The sequence below is a fragment of the Pleurodeles waltl genome, chromosome 9, assembly GCF_031143425.1.
Source record: "Pleurodeles waltl isolate 20211129_DDA chromosome 9, aPleWal1.hap1.20221129, whole genome shotgun sequence".
NCBI classification, from domain to species: Eukaryota; Metazoa; Chordata; class Amphibia; order Caudata; family Salamandridae; genus Pleurodeles; species Pleurodeles waltl.
Genome location: NC_090448.1, coordinates 386,244,528 through 386,271,207, shown reverse-complemented (window position 1 = coordinate 386,271,207; position 26,680 = coordinate 386,244,528). Strand labels below are relative to the sequence as shown.

At 43.3% G+C, this 26,680-nt stretch overlaps 1 protein-coding gene across 3 annotated transcripts in view; it reads right to left on the bottom strand.

The window, feature by feature from the left end:
- L3HYPDH (trans-L-3-hydroxyproline dehydratase) overlaps positions 1–26,680 on the bottom strand; it is a 79,752-nt gene that overhangs the window by 17,841 nt on the left and 35,231 nt on the right. For all 3 annotated transcript variants that reach the window (XM_069207021.1, XM_069207022.1, XM_069207019.1), the window contains exon 3: positions 16,520–16,642. In XM_069207021.1, the coding sequence (XP_069063122.1) occupies positions 16,520–16,642 (123 nt within the window). The remainder of the gene's footprint in view (positions 1–16,519; positions 16,643–26,680) is intronic.

Below are 26,680 nucleotides of genomic sequence, written 5' to 3'. Positions count from 1 at the left end.
ACGCCAATTCGACATTTGTCTCTTTTAAAAAGTTAGCCCTGCATCCCTGAGTTTCGGTATTGACAGTTCTTAACAACTTGTGCTCCTCAACCTTGGCACTGTATATAAGGGTGTCCTCTTGCAAACATAATGTTTTAGGTACTCCTTTCAAGATCTGCTGCATTATCTTTTGGAAAATCACGGCCGCTGATGCTAGTCTAAACGGCATCCTGCGGAACATGAATGTGCCCATAGTTATAGTAAATGATGTTACCCACCTAGACTCTGGGTGCAATTCCACTTGGAGGTAGGCCATGGATAAGTCCAGAACAGTAACCCATGATGCTTCCTCCACAGTGTGCAGCATTTTGTGGAATCGGGGTAAAGGGTGCCTTTCAATCCATATATTATCATTAAGATCACATAAATCTATGCATAACCTAATGCCATCCCCAAGAGCTTTCTTGGCTAAAACGACAGGGGCTAACCAACCCGAACAATCTATAGGTTGTATGATGCCTAAATCTTTTAATCTGCTGATTTCTCTCTCCAAAGGTTCCCTCAGAAGGTGTGTGGTATAGGTCTTGTTTTGTGCACAACAGGCCTTGTGTTAGCTTTCAATTTGATTTTATTCTGGAAATGTTTTAGGACTCTAAATTTCTCTGAAAATATTTCTGGTAATTTGTCACATATTTGGTTGCCTGTGATAGACTGGTTTACCGTCAAGACCTGTTCTGGGTTATTGGAAGCCAGTTTGATACCTAATTCCTTTTGATGTTGCCATCCCAGGAGATTGGAACCTTCCTCCACTACATATACTTTTCCCACTGTTGAATGATTTTTGAAGGTGATAGCTGTTTCAATCATACATTTGAGGGGAATGGGGTCTTTGGTATATCCACTAGGTGATATATCAGGAGTTTGAAGATTTATACCTTCACTGTTTGTCATAGATTTTAAATCTGAAATGTTGATCAGTGTGAACGGGGAACATGAATCTGCAAACATTTCTATAGGTTTACCGTCTAAATAAACATTGCACTCACACTATCCGATCAGACTGATAGAGCTCCCATCTTTGATTTGGAGAAATACTTTCTTTACTGCTTGGGATCCTTCTTCAGATATTCTATTTTCACTTCTTTTCCCATTTCTAATTATTTCTCTGCACACCCTGGGGAATTTTTCTTCAATCACATAAAAGTAGAGAGGAAGGGGAAAATAGAGGGCAGTCACAAAACCCCTTATATATAAGAACACACACAATCAAATGCGACTGCTACAGCATAAAACCCAAATGTAAATAACTACTAGATAAAAACAGGCATCCAGACAACTAAACTAAAAGTACCTTGTGCTACCCCGGCCTTTCACCTTTATTAGTGTGGAACACAGGTATTGTTAAAAACAGAGGAAGGTGCTATCTCATCTATTATGTTTTGAGTCACCTATTGGAAGGCCAACATGTTTCTGCTCATATTTAAAAGCCTTAGCGGGTCTCGGCACTCATCAGGGCCATGGATCCCTACTTTACCTTGCTGCCTGGTCTAATACTTTCCCACTCAGGATAGCAAGGGAAACTCATGCAGGAAATCATACCTCAGATCATACTATAAAGTTTTCATTCCACCTGTAGGAACATAGAAAACGAGAACCAAGTTGGAATAGCCATCTCTTTTTACTAGTAAGATAATCTCAAAACAACTCAGTGATCACACGAGACACTGCACACTTCACTTCAACCACTGGTGATAAGTGACCCAACTCATGCAAAAAAATCCCCTCCTCATTCTAGCACCGGTATTAATTAGATTCCTTATCAAAGGAGGTATACTATCTCTCCTACTACTAGATCTAATACCCTTAGCTACAACAGTGAATATTCACAGGCTGGTCACCTTTACCCTAAATTTAGGGGCCTCAAGCTTCCTGGTCAGGTAGAGGGGCAGCACCCCTTGTAGTCTCACTCTAAGACCGAGAAAACAAAACACAAGACAGAGACAGGCCTCAATAGGACAACATTACACCAGATGTGTTAATTATGCTATTTCCCATTTTTTTTCTATGCCATCATATTCAATCAGTCTTTAGTGAATCACAGCTACAGTTCTTTTTAGGGGTGGGAGCACCTAACCCATTTGTCCGCTCTGTTATGCACCATAACAAGTGCCACAATAAAGGAATAGTGCCCCCTGAGGTATTGAGTAAAGTCCATAACTTATATTACATGTGAGTCAGGGCCCCAGGTCTAGGTGACAGGCCGAGGGAGTCTGGAATGTAAATACTCACAACCACATAAGACTTCTAAATCAGATAAGACATCCCACGCTCATCAGTCCTGGATAAAGCCCCCGGGTGAGTCGCCATGTTTTCATCCCCCCAGCAATATATAGCACCATTCGATGGTAATAGTACAAACAATATTGCCTGATATTGCACAGTGTTCATAGTCCACAGATATAACAATGCAGTTCTACAGCCGCTAACGAGTGAGAACCTAGAAAGGCAAAATTGATCCACTACATTTGGGTTTCTCTGCTGTAGCAGTCACATTTGATTGTGTGTGCGCACCCTGGCAAAGTGGCCTTTCTTATTACATTTCCTGCAAGTGGCAGTCCTAACTTGACAATTGGAGTAATTAGTTATATGATTGTTGCTCCACAGAGATAACATCTTGGCTTATTATTTTTGCACCATATACACAAGGAGTATGGGGTGTGATTTGGGGACCAGTGTCAAAGAAATTGCCCTTGGCCATTAGATCTCAGACTTTGAGACTTGGTAGTGTGTCAAACGGTGCTGTGTAGGGGGAAAGGAATTTTCCTTTACGGACTAGGTGGTCTCACACACTATATAGTGTCTTGCTTCATCATATGATAACCTAGCCCCATCCGGGTAGGACAATGCCACCTGGACGGACTTAACCTCACCGCTAAAAGAACTCAGAGGGAGTGCTGAGATTAGAGTTATCTGGATAAACAAGGGATCCAGTTGTGCTATGGAAGGTATAAAAACACCTAGTCAGTCACCTGTGTGATAGTACACCTTTATTTGTGGTGACTGCTGGTCTTACTGGCGCTGCCTAGGCCAGTTTCATACAATCCAGGCAGTGCAGTGACAACATTAGGCGGCTCCTCCATATTATCGGCAAAGCATCCCTGTCGAGACAGATCATGCTCCTCTCAGTTGATGCCAAAAAGGCATTTGATTGAATACATTGGCCCTACCTGGAAAAAGTACTAACCATCTCTGACTTCGGGGAACCATTCATGGATCCTAAGCAATTAGGGCCAACCTAGGGCGACAGTCTGCGTGAATGGCATAACATCTGGCCTGTTTATCATCGGTAGAGGGACCAGACAGGGTTGTCCCCAAACACCCATACTGCTTGCGCTATGCAAAGAGACCTTTGCGCAAAGAGTATGTGACAACCTCAACATCACAGGAGTTAGCTTTGGCGGGGAGGGACACATAATCAGTCTATATGCGGACGAGGTTATCATGGCTCTAGACAACCTGTTACTGGCCTTACTGGCGTTCCTTACAGAAAGAGGCGCTCAGGGCAGCATCGAGCTTCTATATAAATGTAGGTAAGTCACAAGCCCTCAACCTGACGGTACCTCCGGCCATTGAATTACACCTGGCCAGGAGCTTCCCAATAAAATGGGCAAGGTCATCTATTTCCTATTTTGGGATTCAATTAACCACTGCGGTGTGGACCACAGCGATCCTTAACTACGCTAAGGCTCTGTAACTCGTCACTAGGGACTTAGCCATGTGGCACTTGTACAGTCTTTCCTGATTAAGCAGAATTGCCGCTGTCAAGATGATGATCCTGCCGAAGATACTATATCTTTTTCAGGCACTCCCGATTGAGCCTCCCCGGGGGCTCTTAAGTCACTTCAGTCGGCCATTCATGGCTTCATGTGGGCGGGAAAGTGACCTCGAATGAGAAGGGACAGGAGCTACCGCCCTCCCCCCCCCACGGAGGGCGCGCTGGGTATCTACCGAGCTACTTCCAAATGGCACAACTCCGCTACCTGACAGAATGGTTGAAACCAGTGTCAGAGAAGCTTTGGCTCTATATGGATCGGGCCATAGCAGGTGCTCATTTATGGAAAGTCCCATTCCTTAAACAATCACAGCGAGCATGGGGCCTCTACTCATCCCTGATAGCAAGTGCAACACTGAAAGTGTGGGACAGAGTTGCTGTGCATAAACAACTGACATCTTTACCGTCACCCTTGACCCTACTCCTGGGGAATTCAGAATTCTCCCCCAGCCTAGACTAGCATGCATTTCACCACTGGCAAGAGGCAAAATGCTGCTCTATCTGGCTCCTTTTTAATGAGGATGGCATCATCCCATTTGACCAACTGAGATGTATATATTACCTCCCCAAGTCGGAACGACTCCGCTACCTTCAGGTCAGACACTGGGCTAACCCACCACACCATGTGGGCTGGGGCAAGCCGCCCCCTGACAAGGTTCGAGAAATGGCTTGTAACAAAAACCGGCGATCGCTGCCTGATATCCGAACTATACTGATTCCTTTTACCAGCACCTCCACTACACAAGGCCCGTAGCCAACTACGTTGGGAATGGGAGATCGGTAGACCACTTTCTCTAGAGAAGTGGGGTGACATTTACTTCAGAGCTAAACATGTAACCACTAACACAGCAGACATTGAAACAGTCACAAATCTAGTCACATACTGGTACATGACACCACATCGACCACATAGAGGTAAGCCAGCTCGTAGTCCGTTGTGTCAGCAACAGTGTGGCCACCAGGGGACACTGCTTCACATAGTCTGGGACTGCCCTAAAGTAACCTTGTTCTGGACCACAGTCCTAAATGACATAGACAATTCCTCTGACACGCCCTACCTCAGTTTCCAGCAAATACACTATTGGGCTTTCCTAACCAGTTTACTTATCCACTTAAGTCCCGCAAAGGCCGGCAGATATGACTCGCACTGGGTGCTGCCCATTAGACTATTCTCTCGCACTGGGGCACAGATAAACTTCCAACACACCAACTGTGGCTCCCTAAATTGTGGCGCATACTAGGGATGTCACGTTACATGATGGACCTCTGACAAGGACTGAAAATACCCAAATTACCATTGTTAGAGTACTCCTGAAAGGAGGGGGTAAAGTGGATGAGTTGGGGGACAAGTTACTAACACTGCAGATGTATGAATATTGATACTTCAACCCCCACCAGACATGGGATGTAAGTGGGAGTATGTGTGAACTGAAAACTAATAAACAGAGTTGAACTATAAACACAAGGTTGTGTGCTCTATGGACTTAATCTCAATAGCTTCATGTAAGTTAGGTTGTTTTTTTAATGATTTGTCTTGTATCTTGGTGTTGTTTGTTCATTGCACTAGTTGATCCCTTATTAGAGAGTTGTTCAAATTCCCAAATTCACACAGCTTGCTTAACCCTCGAAGTACCGCCACATAATTGGTCACTGTTAGACCTGGCATCCTTAGTGTGGTCTTACCCCAGACATTTTGCCTTTATCTCCTGTTTTGTTGCTATAACTTCTTGTTGGCCTTGGGACTCTGAGAACTTTACCAATACTAGCCAGTGCTAAAGTGCAAGTGCTTCTCCCCTAATCTGGTAACATTGACAGAACTGGCATTTTTAGTTTATATGTAAGTCCCTTGTAAAGTGGTTTACCATATACCCTGGGCCTGTAACTTAAATGCTACTAGTGGGCCTGGAGCACTGTTTGTGCCACCTACTTAAGTAGCGATGTAAACCCGTCTCAGGCCTGCCACTGCAGAGCCTGTGTATGCAGTCTCCCTGGCACCTCAACTTGGCATCCAAAACCTCTTGCAAAGCCTCAGACTCCCCTTTACTTACATATGTCACCCCTAAGGTAGGCCCTAGATAGCCCATAGGGCAGGGTACTATGTAAGTAAAAGGCAGGACATGTATTTCTCAGTTTTACATGTCCTGGTAATGAAACACTCCCAAAGTTGTTTTTCATTACTATGAGCCTGCTCCCCTAATAGGCAAGCACTGGGAATTTCTTAAAATACTTTTAGGCTATAATTCCTGATCAGAGAAGAGTAGCTGCATCATGTTTAGAATCACTGGAATGGTAATAATAAATCCTCTTTACTGGTGAAGCAGGATTAATTATTACTATTTTAGAAATTGCACTTTTAGAAAGCGGGCATTTCTCTGCCCTCACTGTCCTATGTGCCTATAGCCTGTATCGAAAACACATCTGGCCTGGGTTAGGTGACAGCTACAATTGTGCAGTCCCTTCAGATGCCCACAACATAGGATACTCAACTGCATCTGCATACTAATGGGTCCTCCTCGGGAGGAGGTTAGGAAGGGCTCCTACTTACATTTCAAAAGGTAGGAGCCAGAGCCCACACAAAGAGACTGATTACCTCCCACTGATAGTCTGGAGCCGGGGCTGGGCTGAAGGAGGGACCAATGCACTTTACAGAAACTTCTAAAGTAATCCCCCATATCAAAGACACTTTTTAGTATAAGTACTTGGTTTCTCGCCCCAAAAAATCAGTACACTTCTGGGCTCAAGGAAGGTCTGCTGGAGTAAAGACTGCTGTGTGCCATGTTCACCACCTTGCCAGGATTTACTGTTCCCAGGAACTGATGCACTGCCTCGTTGTCCTGCTATCCTGCCTGATCTCTTTCCTGCAGCCCAAGAATCAACAGATAACCCCAGAGTGACTCCAAAGGCTTGCTGACCTTCCTCCGGTTCTACTAAGGGTCTTGGGACATCAAAGACTCCCGAGCAGCTTCCCTGCAACCTGCTGCCTGCCTTTATCAAAGATCTCAGAGTGGCTTCCCTGCAGCTCGCCGCCCACTTTGCCAGGGACCGCAGAGCGTCTTCCCTGCAGCTCGCTGTCCACTTTGCTAGGGATCACAGACCAGCTTCCCAGAAGCTCGCCTCTCAATTTGCCAAGGATCGCAGAACGTCTTCCCTGCAGCTCGCCAGCCGCTTTGCTAAGGATTGCATAGCGGCTTCCCTGCAGCTTGCTGCCTGCTTTGCCAAGGATCGCAGAGTGGCTTACCCTGCAGCTCACCACCCGTGTTATCAAGGATTGCTGAGCAGCTTTCCTGCAGCTCTCTGCCCGCTTTTATCAGGGATCGCAGAGCGGCTTCCCTGCAACCTGCCGCCCGCTTTGCCAAGGACCGGAGAGGGGCTTCAGTTCGACCAACTGATGCACTCCCTCCTTAACTCTTAACTTGAGGCCACGGCAGTGATTTCCCTGGTGCAGCTGGTCTTGACAGCTTCCTTGCTACCACGAGGAAGAGATTCCCTCAAGATCATAGTGTTTGGCCACTTTTGGCGAAGAGCACAACCGGAATATTACCGTACTGTACCTAACCAAAGCGCACTTGCATTAAAGAGTGCACTGCATAATTGTTTTTACCACATAATCTACTACAAATACTGCTTTTATTAACTTTGAAGAGTGGGATACTTTAAATCGATTTTTCTTACTCTGGTCTCATCAGATAAAAGAGTATCTATTTTCCTAATACAGTGTGGAGTCTTTTTGTTGTGTTCTACTTGTGATTACTATAGGGAGGTTGCACAAATACTTTAAAATATGCTTTGATAATAACTAGATCACTGAATTACTAGGATAATATACTCCTGGACTCATATGGTACAGTCATAGTACTACATGAATGGAACAGACAAAGTGTACAATTATGATAAAACATAGTGCCCATACAAATTCCAGACACTGAAAGTGTTTAGGCGAGCAGTCACCCTTTATGCAGACTACTCATCGCCAGTGTAATAAAGAAGACAGGGCAATGAGTCATAAAACAGAGGTCTTTATTATGTGTCTTCTCTTTCCACTGACATCTCTGCTCTCTATTACCTGCTTGACAGAGTAAAACCTCCAGAACACAACATTTTAAGGGAGGCTGCATTGCTCAATTGTAGGTATACACAAACAAGTGATAAAGGGAAGGGTGAAATAAGCAAGGGGGAATATTCTATTATGTTTATTCATATAAAAAAATATATATAATCTTTGGTAATATATATAATCTGTTGCACACAAAGAAGTGTGAAATTTTGATCCTAAAGTCTAGTTTGTGACAGGGATGACATAAGGACAGTTAAACAAAGCTATTTCTGCTCAGACCATTCAGGAGGGACTAGATATATTTATAAAGTCAGGAGCTGAGACTGTTTCTCACAAAAAATCATGAAACATCCGATCAGTCTCAGTATGGGACATCAATACAGTCTCTTGAGCGTTAAAGTACCAGTGCCGTGCATAGTCATGATTAGATCTCAATTTTAGTCAGGTGGTTCCAAATTTGTTAAACAAGGAATGCATCAAACTGCCAGTAAGTGCTCTTACCAGCAAACAAGGGGCTACCTGAAAGCCCCAGCCCTTGCTCACTTTGGTTGGTTAAGGAAATTACTCAACATAGTAGATCTGATGAGGCCCTTGGTCCAAACAGTCTGCCTGCTGCCACTTATTTTCCCCCTCCTTTCTTTTCGCATTGTTTAGAAAGATCAAACCTGAGCCATGGCAGGCTTCGATACTACAGCTGATATATAAAAAAAGGACTAACTTCGGATCCTGAAAACTATAGATGTAGCTCTACTGAACGTTAAGGCTAAGTATTTGACAAACATTTTGTTGAAAGAGTTAGCAGACTTCAAAGTTAATTCCATTTAACCAGACTGATTTTCAAATAGCCTCCAACACATTTGCAAATTGTTTTGTATCTCTCCATTATGGTTTAAAAAGCTACATGAAGCAAAACTCTCTTATATTCATATTCTGTTGATTTTAAAGCAGCATTTCGTTAAGTAGACACAAACCATCTATGGCAAAAACTAAAGCAACAAGCCTCTCCTTCAATAGTACGGCGTGCCATCCAGATGCTCTACAGAAACTCCTGGGTCATGGTTAAGTTAGACTTAAACAGGAATGCCTCGTTAAACATCTGCATGAGTGGAGGCTTCAACCAAGCACATGTGCTTACCCTTTTGTCTTTCAATTCATATACAGCTGACTTAAGTGGAAACCTTAATACAGTGAACTCTCATCTTCCTATAATTGGTAATAAGCACGTAACTTATCTGTAGTATGATAACAATGTTGTTCTTGTAAATAACACTATACTCGGACGCAAGATGTTAATCAAGGTCTCAAACACTTTTTGTAAAACGGATTATACGGCCATTATATAATAAGCTTTAAGTTGAAATACCTGGCAGAAAACTAGGCAAAAATGGCTTCTGATAGTTAAACGAAAATTTAGTCGATGGAGCTACACACTTCAAATATCTAGGTAGTTGGTTCAGTGAATAAAAGCAAGAGCTTACTTCAGCACTTCTCATCTCTAAAACCAAAGGGCAAAATCATCAAGTTTTACTCTGAGCGCCTTGGTATGGTCAATTAACAATTGTTCTCTTGAGCTAGTGCTTGCAGTCACACAAGTACTCTAGAGGTAAACTGCCCTCTGGCGAGAACACCAGAAATAATGAACTTAGGAAATAACTTGCGACAATCAGGCATGACTACAAGTACGTCCACAAGCACGGCTGAAGAAATTGAGAAGGGCAGGGATTGCACCGAGCAGGAAACATTGACAACAAGTGCTGCAAAGGGTGTGCCAGTTTGGTTAAACGAGGCCTGTCCAATGCTAGTGTAAATACAAACTATAACCTCTGAAGGTCTTCAGGAAGCAAAACAGAAGTCGGGAACATCAGATGGACAACCCAATAGCCCAAAAACTGTGCAAGAACAACAGGGAACCCGTACAATCCTGTTCATCCCAGAATATAAATCCAGAGGTAGGGAGGACATCCTCAGCAGAGGAAATATCCTCAGACTACTAAAAGCAATTAGAAGCCTGGAGAACATAAGATCATGCAACCTTGAATTCATTAAGTTTAAAGAGTAAAAGAACATCTTTGCACATGAGGTGACAAAAGTTACCTTCACTACACTGGGAAAAGCAAAGAGGGTCATGGATGAACACTGGCAATTGGAATCCTGGGGGATTAAGTTACCGTTCCATCGAAAAACAGGCTATCTGGAACCATTAATATCAAAGCAAAAAGATCAATTGGCCCACCAACCCCCTGTACAAGTGAGAAGCCTCAGTCCGTCCTGAAAGGAGCACGGAGTTCATCCCCTGAGCGTAAGGGAAATATCGGAGTCTGGGGGGTTAAATATGTCAACACAGCTGCTTGGCTGCCAGAGGATTGGCATTGGCTAGCTAGAACAATAAACAACCGGCACACCCCTTCCTTGGTCCAGAAACATATTCAAAGGCTAACATGCACTTAAGAATCGGTTCTTGGAATATAAACAGCCTGAGAAATAAACTAGCGGACATGCAGCTATTGCCTTACCTTCAAACCTTCGACCTTATCCTACTGCCGGAAACATGGTTGGATCAACACCTCATTTACAAGGATTTAAAACGCATCTGCTTTCTGTGGTGAAAGGTGCCAAATTTGGGCATCAAAAAGGAGGATTGGCAATCTACACTGCTATAAAGACCATGAATGCTTCAAAACTACTTGATACTAAATCCACAACTACAAATGCTATGCAAGCACTTAAAGTGGACCTAAGGAGTGACAACAGCAATGGGCTGCTGATAATTGTAAATGTGTACTTGCACCTGCACGACAAGGTCAATGGTGCAATACTTCTGAGAGAACTAATAAAGCTAATAACGATGGAATTTACACCCAGCTTTTTATTATCAGGGGATTTCAACATGTATTTGTCAGGCCTGCCCGAAAAGGATCATTTTCTGGATGAACACTGGTCGGCATGGAACATCCCAGTGCAAGAACGTGATAGCTGGGGAAGACTTAACACAACAGGGAAAAACTTAAACAACGGACATTGAACATCTAAATCTATGTGCACCGAATGGCCGCTTTCCCGGGGCCAATCCCCCATAGCATCGTTCCACAATGCAATAGGTAGCACCTTAATAGATTACACCTTTGTATCTCTACCAATGATCGGGAAAATAGGTGACTACTGCTTGGGAGCAAACAACTGCAGTGACCACCTGCCACAAGAAACTACAAAGAGAGTATGAGGTGTAACCATAAATAAGTCAGTAGGAGAGCCTATCTCTTTATATATCGTTAACAGCAAAGGGATAAAATGCAGGAATGATAATCCAGAGTGGCTGCTGTCGGTGGCAAAGTCTTTGTGAGGGGAGAAACAAGCTCTGATATCATCGCCGGCTGGGAAAGTTTTATCAAAGCCCTAGGGATTTCTTACTCAACCAGAGATAGACCCCGACTGACGATAGGTAAAAAACTGCAAAACCTGACAGGCAAGCAACCTACTATGATACATGATCCGCAAATTCAGCGCCTCAAAACAGCAATAAACAAATCCCTACGGAGGCTTCGGTCAGTTGGCCTAGATATGAACACCTTAAACGAATTACGGCAACTAAAGGCTACCAAAAGAAAGCTTTTATGGCACCTGAAAAGGGACTCCAAAGATCTGCTCTGGGCCAAACTATTTAATCTTATCAAAAGTAATAACAGTGCCAGATTCTGGCATACGATCAACAGCCTACAAAATACAACAAAATACAACAGGTCATGGGGGCAACTCACTTGTGACAGAGGACGATTGGGTTAGTTATCTCACAAAACATTTCAACATAGAACCACCGGACAGGGCTAAAGAAGAAGGAGGAGAGAACTGTTTATACAGAGACTGGGGAAACTGAGGTCAAAAAAGTGACCAGCCACGCTTCATAATGGCAACTACAAGCAAGCAGATTAAAAACAGGATTGCAAAAGGCAGGCAGGTAGAGAGCACCAGGCCCAAATGGATTCCCACTGCTCCTCTTCAAACTGGACTTCGATTACTGGGCAGATGCCCTTAAACCAGTCTTTAAACAAACCTGTTGCATTCCAGCATCTTGGAGGGGGTTGATAATTTCACCCATATATAAAAAAGGCAACAAAAATGAAGCAAAATATTACAGGTCGGTTGCCTTAATTGATAATGATGCAAAGTATTATGCTGCCCTTATTTTAGAAGAGCTGCTAGACTGGGTGAAGGACAATGCAGTTATCACGCACAATCAAACTGGGTTCAGTAAGCATGTGGGCACAACCACAAACATTTTGACACTCTCCCTATTGATAGATGCCACAGATGCTGCCACTCACCATGATATGTTTGTTTAATTGATTACTCCTCAGCATTTGATCACATTGAGCTTGTTAAAAGAGATATTCAGACTGCTCTCTTGACTCAATTGATTATTCTACATACTGATACTTGGGTCCAAATCAAACTGAGTTAAGGTGATCATCTGTCATAAAGAATTTCAACTTCAAAATGTCTTAAGCAAGACTGCGCATTGGATCCAACTCTATTCAATCTTTTTATGGCGCATTTGCCTTCTGAACTGGATCATTGCAACTCTCACAGTCCAATGATGAGCGGTTATACACTCTCGAATTTATGATATGCAGATGATCTTTTGATAATCAGCCAAACCCCAGTCGGCCTCCAACGTTCACTAGATGCCACTTACAACTTGTCCCTTAAAAATGGCTTGAATATAAATCTTGAGAAATCAAAATCATGCAAATAAATCAAATAAGGGTATCACGTAATAAAATATCACTGGCCTCTTGGAGGATCACGACTAGAGACAGCAAACAAGTACAAATATCTGGGGGTCACAATAGACTCTAAAGGCACGTACATTCCACAGGAAGAGGCCCTGAAAAGATGAGGAATCGCAGCAGAAGTGGCCTTAAAAAATCTTAAGAATAAAACAGCCGGTCCAAGCCTGACTATTCTGATCCAGGTAATACGAGCTAAACTCATTCCTATGATCACTTATGGCGGCAAATGCAAGATAAGAATTCGGACTACGCAGAGGAGCATACATCAAGAGCTGGTTTAAGATAAAGAAAGGGGAGCCTGGCACCCTTAATACATATCTGTGGAATGAACTGCAGCCCAAAAGAGCACTGCAGCGAGGGTATACCTTCAAGAATCCATTGAACTATTAGGCTTCCATGAAACTTGGGAGGCGTCAGGGCTTTATAATAGCTTCAAGCAATAGGTCAACAAGACTGTTAAAGCAAAATTCTTTAGAATTTAAAGATAGAATTTAGAGATAGAGCACTACCGTTGAGAAGGGCGCATGGATGGCTCATACTCCTTACATATTTTACGGCATCCCCACAACTCTATCTAGGGACAGGATTCTCTAGAGCAAGCAAGGAAACATCTCTATGGCATCGTCTTAGCGTCCTACCTTCCCTGCTGCACCTACTGCCTTGGAAGCACCCAAAACACACATTCAACTGCTGCCTGTGTGGGGCAGCAAAGGAGGACATGATACACTTGCTGTACTGATGTCCTAATCTGATGCAAGACCATAGACAGCTATTGAGGCCCATCTCTAACATCCGGGGAATAAGGTCAAGCAGACAGGCAGTGAAAGAATGCTTCGCGGACAGTGGAGTTCAGCTAACCTGCCACCTTGTGAGATTTTTGAGTGTTGTCGATAACAACCTGAAAGGCTGTGGTGGGACACTGGAGGACCTGAACAACAGCCGGCAGTACTGATCTGCTCCAGCTAGTGATGGGGCTTAAGCACACACACACTCTAGTCAAGGGCGTCAGACTCTTTTACAACATTGAGTGACTGCCCAAATGGCTCTACCCTGCAATGACATACCAGGGAAATACACCGGCTTATGCCACTGTGAGACTTTAACAAATTATTGCCTATTAAATTCAGCTAACAAGGAACGAGCTCATTAATTGTACAAAGCAATCAAATACCTAATTGCTAATTTGCACAATCAATCATATAAGGTGTCTGTCTTTCCACCTTAGTCCTCTTATTGTACATAGCACTGTGGAATCGTATAGATACTACTTTCAGTGACTATCCTCTTTCTTTCCTATAAATGTAAATCCTAGGCACCTTTTTTCAAGGCTAGTAGATAGGTCTTAAAATCCTTCCTAATCTTGCACTAATCAGCTAAATCAAGCAAATAAGGTACAGATCTACAATGGCAGAGACCGATCAGTTGCTCAACTGTCAATTCGCACAACTATTTAAAACAAATGTTGCTGGCTTTATAACTTTTGCCTTTTCTTATATGTGACATTGCAGAATTGTACTTTTACTATTAATTTTAATTTCTAGGCCGCTGATTTGATTCAAGGGCCAGGTGACAGGTTTTATCAATGCTGTCTTCCACAGTATGCCTAGTTTTCACTTTTTGCCTATTTCAATGATGAAGTAGTATGTGTTTTAGCGGTTTGCAATGGTTTTAAATAAGCAAAAATAAACTTACCTTACCTTGCAGTCACAAATACATACTAATCCCTTCACTGGTTTATTGTACAGAAGCATTCCCAGAAAAACGTGCAAGGTTTCTTAATCTCATGCAGTGTAACACCTATAGATCTCAGTTTAGGCTCCCACATTCTTTTTCTCAAGCTCTAAAGGGGCAAATGCATAATATGTGAACAAATTATAATAATCCGTGATCGCAAAGTCTACAGGTTCTTATGCTTCTCAGGTGTATTTGGTTTTGTTTATAATCTGTAGGAAATATATTTGCAAGGCATTTTGTTTTTTTGGGATGTGCGTATTTATATGAGTTGATGACTGTTCAAGCATGAAGTCTTTTCCTAAAGGCAGGTTTTCCTCTGTGTAAGCAACTTTGTTTTGTGGCTTTACCATTGCTTTCAGGCTTTGTAAACAACAGTAGACATTTCCGTATCTCATAGAGGTCCAGAGAGACTAAGGTAAAATGCAAATAATGGCTTCAGTACTTCAAGGTGCGTTATTCTGCATTCTGTACTGGAGTCATTATTTACATTTTGCCTTAGTCTCTCTTGGCCTCTATGAGATCCGGAAATGTCTACTGTTTTTTACAAAGCCTGAAAGCAATGGTAAAGCCACAAAACAAATTTGCTTACACAAAGGAAAACCTAAAAACAAAATGCCTTGCAAATATATTTCCTATAGATTGTGGTAACAAATGTAATATTCACAGTTGATAGTTGTCACAGCTGTTGCCAAGCAATAACATTCTGCTTAAAGAGTGAACAGCCACAAGTCGTAACTAAATTTATAAAATTTATGAATATCACAGAGACATTGCTACAACATGAGGGCACATAAAATCAAACCATACATACATCTTTTCTGGCCTCCTGTGATTACATAACTTTTATCTTATGTATTAACAGGTCCAGAAAGGTCATTGTTATACATTGTTTTATATAGCTGGCTGTAGAACCAAATTCCTTGGATTTGTGGAGTCTGTGGTGCCATTGTTGTAATATAAGGCTGACAGCTTTATGCTTTTCTGCAGCCCCTGTGATTAACAAAATTTTAATCTTCTGTATTGACAGGTCCAGGGGTGCTGCTGTAGAGTGTTAATAGGGGTAATTTTCCCGGACTATGTTTGCCATGCGGTGCAAGGCAGATCCCGGAAAGAAAAATGCAGAAAAAGCATGCACTGGAACAAGGTTTCTTCACTGTTGGAGCCATTTGGTTTTTTTTGTTAAGAGAAAACAAACTCACACCAAGCAATGACTTTAAACAAAGCATCTACATTTGCCACCCCTTTCAAACACTGTGCTGTGTACAAAAATTGACCTCTTGTGCAACGTTTTTCCTTTCTGAAATGATAGGGCTGCTAAATGAATAAATGAAAGGGCTCTTGAGACCACACATTTCCTTCTCTGCCATTAAAGGTCCTGTATTAGAAGATACACACCTTTGCAAACTAATGCACTATATCTACCTTCGAAAGGGGCGTTCAAACTTCATAGGCCTCACATGCTCTCATGCCTCCTTAAGTCACCCAATACAGAATCTAATGAGTAGAGTCCTGAGAGGAATTTGCTCCTATCCTTAGCCGAGATCCATTCAATAAATATCAGGGTGAGACTTCAGACTGGGACTGTATGCCTATGTGCCTTTTAACAAGGTCACCTAGCAGGACTATCACCAGATTACAATCATCTTCCATATCCAATGAAGATTGTCCAAATCCAGAGTATCTATGTCACAAAACACTGGAAAATGTGAGAGCACCTGGCATGCAACTACACTCATTCCCTCTTCCCACTCACCGTTGCACACCTTTGCTGAACATTTTTATAATTTTTTAAATGTCATGAACAAACAGAATTTCTCAAAATTGACAAACTTTATAATAAAAGCTTCCCGAAGTTGATGAAGGCCAACATCATCAACGCCACTATCCCCCAACTTACAAATTACTTCAGGGTACTTAATTCAGATGTCATGCAAAAAGTTAAAATCAGCGTTAAGCTTGGAGAAATATCTGATCCTTCCTGCTTTGAAAAACATATTTTTTTGCTTGTCCCTTGAATGGACAGTAGTGGACAAAAACTTTTAAATAAAACATTAAAATAACATGTTCCTGAAGAGGATACAAAGAAAGGTATTAGCCAGTAGAGAGAATGCACGAAAATTAAAGTGACATTACCTGTGCATCAGCAAAAACACATATGTTGGAAGTTGGTTGTTCACTAAATGCATCGTTGCCATCTGTTAATATAGTGCCATAGAGAAATGCAAGATCTTCACTGTCTGGATGGTGCAGTTTAACCTACAACAGAAAAAAAGTAGACAGGAACATCACAATTGGAACAGTATTACATGTTAAGCTGCAAAACTGATATAACTGAATAATTCTGAAATGTATGTCGTATTTACTACATTTACATGCTTTAAAGCTCTTACGGAAAGATGTACTAATGCATTTTCTTGTAGCAAACTCTGTGTTTCAGTGAATCACATTTTTTGCATCAAGGAAATGTGGTTTCTGAATGTACTAAACTCATTTGGCAATTTTGTAATACGTTACCAAATCACTAAATGGTTTAGGAAAACATAGGGAATCGTTATTGAAGGGGTATGTTTAGGGCATTCCTTCCAAATAGTGATTCCTTATGGTAAGTATTAATGCTTTGCAAATGAACTGTGGTTGCAAAACATTAAAGTTTTGCTAACATGTCAAAGATGGTGGTAACTCATTTGCAAATGGGGAAATATCATCAGGGGACCCTGTTCTCTTAGTGAATGGTCAAAAAACATTTTTAGGAGTAGGCAGTGGCCTGTGGGACCCGGCCTATTTAAAAACAATGTTTTACAAATGTATCTATTTTTTTGTAAACACATCCCCTTTTTCTTAACGGAAAACGGGCTAGTTTTAAAAAAATAAATAAAGATTGCTTTTTTAAATTTAATCACTGCAATGATAGTCTGCTGACCCAGAAGCCGACTATCCCTCTAAAGGCAGTGAATCGTAGTGAGTTGCAATTTGCGACCTACCTCATTAACCCCTTTAGTGCGGGCGTCGGCCACTGGCCTACGCCCGCACTACCTCCCTGGTGCGGGTCACAAGCAGTGGCCAACACCAGGGAGGGGGTTTGAAAATCCTCGGGTGTGTCGCACCCGAGGATTTTCTTTTTTTTTTTTAAAGCCCTGGGAGACACGGAAGAGCTTCCGTGTCTCCCCCGCCCCCCACCCGCCCCTTTGTGACGGCGCTGATGTCACAGTGTTGTTTTTTTTCCGGACGCTTCCTGCTCCAATGGGGAAAACGGCCCCAAACGGCCTTCCCCACGTTCGGGAAGGGCTTGTATGAAAGGGGAGGCTCTCCCCTTTCATACGAGGCCTTCCTGAACGTGTTTCCTGGCCCTCGATCGCAGCACAGCTGCGATCGAGGGCCAGGAAACGCCACTAGACACCAGGGATTTCACTTGGGGTGTCGGCCCCCCTCGGAAAACGGGCGACCCCCTGTGGGGGCAATCTTTTTTTTAGTAGTTGTAGGGTTTCCCTGGGGGCCATTTTGGCCCCCAAGGAAACCCTACAACTACCAAAAACAAATACTGATCTATATATATATATATATATATATATATATTTATATATAGATATACCAATCCATGTAGATAGATATATCTATCTACATGGATATATCTATAGATAGATCTATGTATATATATAGGTATATATATATATATATATATATATATATATATATATATATATAGATATATCCATGTAGATAGATATAGCTATATAGAGATCTATATTATATATATATATATAAGATATATATATAGATCACTTTTGTCAGTGCATGTTTGGTTTCCCTGGGGGCTGCAATCGGCCCCCAGGAAAACCAGACCCACATATAAAAGTGATATATATATATCTTATATATATATAATCCCCTTTAACACTGGACTCTCAATGGTACTGAGGCACAGCATGGCAAGGCTTGTTCAAGAAGATAAGAGTTAGATACACAGAACTCAGTACTATTACTCAATAAGGATTTGTTTCTAAAGATGCTTAAAAAGAAAGCACTTAAGACAAAATGATGAACAAAGAATACCAGAAATCTCTTGCTCATTTCTAACCTGACGAATGACCTCAAACTCCGCTATAGCACATGTTCAGCGCTATATTTCATGTTATCAGTACAGCCAAAGGTCACCTGCCCATTGAGTAGTCACTGGGCCAAGACTCACTAATTACTGATGACTTCAATGGAGATGATCTTAACGGTGTGGCTGTGAGCGTGGGGTATCTTAATCAGCCCAAGCAATTCGCTGGGGAATGCACAAGCCAAACAGTAGCTGGTTTTACAGACTAAAAACACGTTACTACTCTTCAAATAAAAAAATGTGTCTGCCTGTATCAACAGCAGTGATTTGTGGTTCTTTTACTGTTACCATAAGTTTTACAAAGTTTCTTTACAAAGTTTCACTGCACCTGCCATGAAACCACACAAACCACCAAAAATGGTAAGAAGGGCTTACTCAATAGTGGCAAACGTTAAGACAATAAAGGGATGATGGGGCAACATTCAGTGCCAGGTGCCTGGTCACAGTCCCTGGGAGGCCACTAGTCCACAGGGTAAATAAACAGAAGGGGGGCCGCAGTTGGTCCCAGTGTCCATAAACACAATCTCCTGTGCAGGGCACACACTGTTTATTTATTTTATTTACTTTAAAAAAAAATATATATATATGTTTATTGTATGTAGTTAATTAAACCCATTACAATTGTTGAGAAACACATACAGAATAAAAAGGATCTTGAGTTGTAGAGAAGAACACACGCAGGTTAAAACGTCAAAACAAGCAAAGGCAGTCCTTTTGATGCCTGGTCAATTTAACGTAGTAGGTCAAAAACCTAATAAGCAGCACAATCAGGCGAAGCTGTTCAGATGGAATTAATGGGCAAATTGGACGGTCGTCTGATTGGAAGGAGAAAATGACAAGAGGACACCCGAGCCTGCGCCAAGGTGCTGGTGCCAGATCCAATAAGGGCATCAATTCGTTGGGTAAAAAAAGTGCAGTACTGCAGGATTACCTAACACAATGATCATCTGACACATTAAAAAAAACGTACCGGAGTCGGTAAATGAATACTGATCTCCAGAACTCTCGTATAAAGTGCTGGTGCAATGGATAATACCGGCGGATCGTTCACTAAAAAATGCCATCTAACAAGAATACATAACACTGATGTCACTGACACGAAATAAAAAACACACAGGGCCTGATTCTGACCCTGGCGGCCGGTGACCGCCAGGGTCACTGGCCACGGGAGCACCGGCGACAGACCGGCGGTGCTCCGAAGGGCATTCTGACCGCGGCGGTTCAGCCGCGGTCAGAAAGAGTAAACCGGCGGTCACCCGCCGGTTTACCGCTGCCCTTCTGAATCCTCCATGGCGGCGGAGCGCGCTCCGCCGCCATGGGGATTCAGACACCCCCTACCGCCATCCTGTTCATGGCGGGAAACCCGCCATGAACAGGATGGCGGTAGGGGGTGCCGCGGGGCCCCTCGGGGCCCCACAAAGTATTTCAGAAATACGCGACGGGTGCCACTGCACCCGTCGCACCTTCCCACTACGCCGGCTCAATTCTGAGCCGGCGTCCTCGTGGGAAGGTTGATTTGCCCTGGGCTGGCGGGCGGCCTTTTGGCGGCCGCCCGCCAGCCCAGGGCAAATCTCAGAATCACTGCAGCGGTCTTTCGACCGCGGTGCGGTGTTCTGACGGGGTTACTTTGGCGGGCGGCCTCCGCCGCCCGCCAAAGTAAGAATGACCCCCACAGTGTTCCATGGGTGGCAACTGTATTTTGAATGAGAGAAACTATCTCGCAACATCCGATGACAAAAGAATAAACACCTCATGTTGGTGGCAGGGGTGAAACAATGACAGCTGGGAGGAGAAAATGCAATCTCACAGTGTTCAAGGCAGAGGGGACAAACACTCATGCTAATGGATGTACTAGAGTCCAAGGGTAAAGGGGCTACTGTGACAGTGGGAGTGGTCAGGGATCATATTTGTGGATGCACTAGAGCTCTGGACAGGCGATTGCATGCAGTGGCTCTACGTGCCAGGGGACTCTCCCGGATGCTGGCCCAGGCCTGCGAGGGAATGCCGGAGGAGGAAGCAGAGCCCTCCCGTTCCCAACACCCCCTCCACCCCGTAGTGCCCTTGGGCGACTGAGCCTGTTGATTGCAAGGGAGACAAATTTGGTCAGCAGGATGTTTAAAGAGGTATTATCCAGGTTGAGGGAAGCAATGATATCCTGCCGACACAAACTGACTGCCAGACTGTTCCACTCGCGTCCTAGCCTGATTTTACGCTCATCCAACAAAGCAGAGCAGGGGCACACGACGGGTTCAAGTGCTCCACACACTGTGTTCAATGATCAGTAGTCCTAGCGTTCAAATACTTGAATAGTAAGTTATCCTCCCAATACATACGTTCTGGTGGCTAACAATAATTTTATGCATGGATAAGGTCATAATGGAAATAATAAGTAAAGTGAAAACTTGTGGTGCAGTTCTGCTGTTTGTGCTGCATGGGAGGGCTGCCTGAGACAAAATTGCTTACTGGTTGTGGACTTTCTCTCTGAATTGAGTAAGTCTGGGACTTTCCCATACCATATGTATGAAGCCCGCATCTTGTTGTGTGCACTAGGTGCAGCTTCTGTTATCTATCCTATACATTTTGGTAATTCTTTTTGAGTTAGATATCCTCTGTGTAGGAAATAATATGGATATAGTTAAACCCTGTGTTCCTGGAAACTACCTCTATACTTCAAGGCTTTCTTCCAGTCCCTTTAGTCGTCTGTTTACCATTTAATGCTGGTCAGGTACCCTTTTGTCGTGTCCAACAGGGACGAGTATTCTCTGCTTTTATCTGAGGCGAACAGTGGCTGTCTTGGGTCGTGCATCAGGGTTCGACATCCGCAGCTTCCCATTTATCAAATATTGCCTCCCTAATTACACCATATGGAAGGAACTGGCCTACATGAAGCGTGCCACCCTCCGCTAAGTCTGACCATAATTTTATTTCCTGTACTGAGAAGCAGTTGCCTAACGTCTCCATGTCGGTCCAAGGCTCCACCATCTGTTTAGCTGTGAAATAACTTGGTGGGCTTTGACAGTCCCACTAGTGGCATGGCAGGAACATACAGTCGTGTTAATCAGGTCCTATTTTTACACTATTTCCAGCAGCCGAGGGAGTGGGTTCACACTTCTGCCCTGTCTCTCATGGAGAGGTTGGTAAGATACCACCTAGTATTTTCTGCATTAGCAGTCTGTTTTCACCCAAGTGTGTTCAAACTCCTAGAGGTAGTAACAGAGAACCGATATTTGGAGGTTAGTAAAGTGGTACAGGAGGCATGGTAACATTACCATCTTGGTAAGAGGTTTCCTTTACATAACATTTATGGGTAGTATCTTTCAGAATTACGCACAACCCTTTACAGTCCCGTCCACGAAATTATACTCAGATTGATACATTTGGATCTCTATATAGAGGAATGTGGTTGACTCCCATGTGAAGCCCAATTGTGGTAATATACTCAGCAAGTACGTCCCCATGGGAAAGGCTTACATCTTTGCCCAAATCACCCTACAACCTACTAAACATCTTAAGTCTTCAAGGGAGGGCACTGCAGGGACTGGGCCACCCCGCCAATCCTTAGTCACTGGCATAAAACAATATGGTGTGTACCCCATCCTGGTTTGGAACGCTTCACTTGTTCCTCTCTTCGGGCAATGTTTTCAAAGGATTCTAGTGCCAGCGCGAATAGCATTGGCAAGAGCGGACACCACTGTCTAGTGCTGCAGTGTATTTCAAACAGCATGTATATCATCTTTCCGGTCTTAACTCTAGCTCTAGGGTTAGTATACAAGTGTGAAATCCATTGGTCCACCTCCCCCTGAAAGGGTGCCTGAGTACCGCAAACAAGTACTGCTAACTCAACCTTTTAAATGCTTTTTCTAAAACAGTAAAAATTACCATTGTATAAGGGGTTTGTGCGGATGCTCATTCAATCACTTCGAACAAACCCCTAATGTTCTGGGCGGTGTTTATTTGGGAGTAAACCCATTTTCCTATGGGTGGGCCAGAAAGGCTGTATGTGATATAGTCTGTCACAAAGATTCTGCTCCAAATTTTGTAGCCAGTGTTCAGCATAGATAGTGCTTGGCAGGTGGCCATATCCATGTGATTTCTGCAGGGGTTCAGTAGTGACGTCAATAACACCTCCATCGTCACTACATACTGGTCCATATGCAGCCATATACATTAGTACCAAGTAAGTTGCCACCAAGTCAGTGAACACGCTGTCAATTCTATTGGAAAGCAATGCAAATGTGACCTCTTCCTAAGGGACAAAACCCTAATCGCTGCTTTCACTTTGTTGGCAGTTATCAGGGATTGTAATGTTTCCCAATTTTTTGAGGGAAGCTAAGGGAGTATTTCACTCTCCAGATACACATGCCCATGTGTTTTAGTGATCTCTCCATCTCAGATTTAATTAACAAGGCTAAGTGTCGACCCACATTTGGCACACTCTACAAGTGTCCTAGTGATATAGCTGGTGTGATTGTGGCATCATAGTTTTTCAATCAGGGAGGCATGCTTCTTCCCCACCTCGTTTAATTTATGTTGGTTCGAGATACTATGGCTACCTCCTGCTCTACGCAGCATACTGTGGTATTTAGTGTAAAGTTCTCTTTGCTTCTTTTGGACACTCATCACTAATGCAGTGCCACCTGGCTACCACCTTAAGTGCCTCCTATTCAACCATATTATTAGAGGCAGAGCCTTCATGCTCCTAGAAGTAGCACTGCATTTGTTTGCCTCTAGATTCCCTGAATGACCAATCCTCTAACACAACACCCTGGAATTTTCATGTTGGGATGAGTGGGGTGTGTCTGCCCCACATAAATACACTGAGTTGTGGATTATGGTGATACTTATGTGTTCAGATTGTTTTATCTCAGATGGTAGTGAAGCGGAACACAAATTGTGATCACGTCTGACATGTATACCATGGACAGACAAGAAAGGGAGTAGCCTCTTTCCCCAGTGCAGCAATCTCCAAGTGTCCAGAAATCCAAATTACCCATCCATGAGATGAATCACTTGGCCATCTTCCTCACATATGCCTCATTCAATGCTTGATGTGAATTATCTAGATTTATATCAAGTACACAGTTGCAGTTCACTCAGATGAACATTGGGTGGTCAGACCACCTTGCTAACTATCTTAAATATCAATGCCAAAAAATGAGACTGGTCTGAATTCAGGCATAAGTGCAACATAGTACCAGTTAAACTCTAACGAGGGCAAACCACCCATCTACAGTGCATCAAGGAGTACCTCTTTGACTGTGAACTGTATTCCATGTTTCATCCAGATTAGAGTTCTCTCAACTATACTGAATACATTGTGACAAAGGTCTGCCCCCTCCAACTGTGTTACAATTTACAAATTTTCTGCCTCATAAGATTGCTCTCTTGCAGGAACCCCAATTGGGCATCCTTGTATTTGAGATAATAGTGAATCTTAAACCATTTCATTGCTGAATCTATACCTCAGACATTTTATGTGAAAAAACTGTACTTATTCACCTCTGTCATCTGCATATGTTTGTGTGAGATGCTTTAGAACATGTAGTTACTGAAGCATATTCTGTTCCTAACTCTGATTAGCACACAGTTCATCGTGGGTTGTCCCAGGTTTCTCCATGTCTGGGAAGCCCCTTACCTCTGTAGCACCTTAGAATCCGCACCAAACAAAACCCCAACCCAAGAATAGAGAAAGGAACATACTCCGTCCTATATAAACCAAAATAAACCTTTAGTCCCCACCTCAAAAGTGAGAGGAAAAATCTAGAGAGGAAAGTCTGCACTCTAGATTTTTTTCTCCCTTCCGTCCGCTGTCCCCACCCCCATGAAATAGTTACTTCCCTTCGAGTGTATTCATATTGCCCACCATCTGATGGGTGTACTGAGGGGAGATGTCACAGCTCATCTGCTGTCTTTGGCATCACGACCAGCAGTCCTGGATCACCATTCAGGGAAACTTCTGACTAGAGGCTGCACTGCTTGACGTAGACTTTTGGGTCATTTATGGTGAACACCACACCTGGAGGCTGCTCATTGCCTCCACCACTGCTGTCTGCCTCTGCACTGGTTTTTTTCACATTGTGTCAGAAGGTCTACTTTGTCTCTGACGTTTTGGAAGTGGTGGGTAAAATTCATTTCTCTCTCTGTGCCTGCAGTGTTTAAATCAAGCCAGTCCTGCACCTCCTGGAGCGTGTGAAGAACTGGCCTTGTTAGCCGGTTATGACTTTCAGCTATGTGGAGAACAGTAAAATATAGAAGAATCCAAAGTGTCCAGGAACAATGACAGCTTGCATTGTGCTACTGCAGAGTGTTCTAGTAAAAATCACTCTTATTTGTCCGAGTTTAAGGGCCATCTGAAGTATGACATCTCTGGCCCAGTAGGGGAGTAGGCAGGCGACCACCAGTCTTGGAGGGGAGCCCAGTGACATACATCACCCTGGGATCTGATGAATGTTCTCCAGTACATAGTGGGGTGCCACTTCAGTCAACTTTGTTCTACGTAAGTGCCTATGTCCATACCCTCCACTCCCTCCTGGAGACCCACCACTCAAGTGTTTCTGTACCAGGACCTCCCTTCAGACTCTCAAGCTCTGCATTCCAGGATTATCACCTTTTAAGTGGGTTTATCCAGGACCTGTTTTGTAGGATGTTGGTGTTTGCTAGTAACTCTGCCAATATGTATTTTACTTGTTAATGCAGTCCAAGAGCTTACTTTGGCCTTCTCTTGATATTGTTATGTCCATTTCTACCATGTCATTTTATGCGACCAGTGCCTCTCCGGTGGTCCTAATTGATTCCCTCATCTTGACGAGCATTTCCTGCTGTATGGGTTGTGTACCATGCTGGATTTAGTAAGGTTAGCTGGCGGTGTCAACAATGCACGATTGACTCAATGAGTTAGTGTCTCCGCCATCTGTACAATCTTTGGCAGCCTTTCATTTATCAATGATTGCAGATGACCTATGGGTTTGGCACTTGTTAGAGTGGGTTTTCTGTATTATTGATGTGAGTCTTCTGAACCTGCTTCACACCTACTACTCAAAGCTGATGCCCAAGTTGCACCTCCTGGCCTGGGGTTGCTTCAATGTGTAATACACCTCACAGTGTTCACGCATTACAGGTTGCTGTTTTCTGCGCCAGAGGGAGGGAGGAAGGAAGAGAGGGGAATATATTGAAGAGATGTCAAAATCCCCTCCTCTACTTTGGTGGCAGGCTAGTCAGTTATTGACCTCTGTATTCAGAAGCTTTAAGGGTGAGAACTAGTGGATTATGATTTAATCTGGTATTGACCGCTAACACCCAGCGTTCACAAGATTGCTTCCAGCAGTCCTGTACTGAAGCAGATCAGGTACTCTAAATGGCTGTATGCCCCGTAAAGTCAATGGCCTGGTGATGCCATTAGCCACTCATACTTCAGGTAACATGGGTGTAAGGATATTTGGAGGAAACGGAATAGCCGGGCAAGAACTCTGGAGATTGCGACCTACTTCATTGGCTCCTGCCAACACCCTGGAGACAATGGACAAATTTGCCCCATACTAGTATATCTTGAAAGTAGCCACCAACTGCAAAGTATTCTTCTTTTAAAGCACCCCCAGTTTCAAACGGTGAGGAATACATCTGTGGATGATAAAGGCAGATGGATGGTCCTCCTCCTTCCTACTGAACTAGACAAGAACTCCTCTATCACCCTTATCAGAAGTATCTATCTGTACATTGAGGAGATGGCCACAGTCAAAAACCATAAGCAGTGGCAAATTGCACAGTGCAGCTTTAAAAAAATAATAAAAAAGCATCTGACACTCCATCGTCCAGGTAACCTTTCAGGTTTGCTTTCTGGAGGTCCGGGCTTTCAGGGATACAACTATTTCCTCATAATTGGACACAAAGTTACACTACTATCCTCTGAGGGCTAGGAAGACTCTTACCTAGCTTACGGTATTGGGAAAGCTTGGCTAGCCCATACAGAAATGCAGGTCAGTTGAGGCATTTATGGGTACCAATACAACTGGACTCTCCCATGGAATGTGGAAGCACACAGCCACACCATGGTCCATCATCCTGGCCACCTTGGTCTTGATGCAGTCCTGGACCAATTACGTTTGGCTCTGTATAGACAGGCTATCCCAGCAAGATAAGTCACGGACACCAATTGGCGTTCATTCTAGGGTGAGTGAAAGGAGGTGAACAAAGTA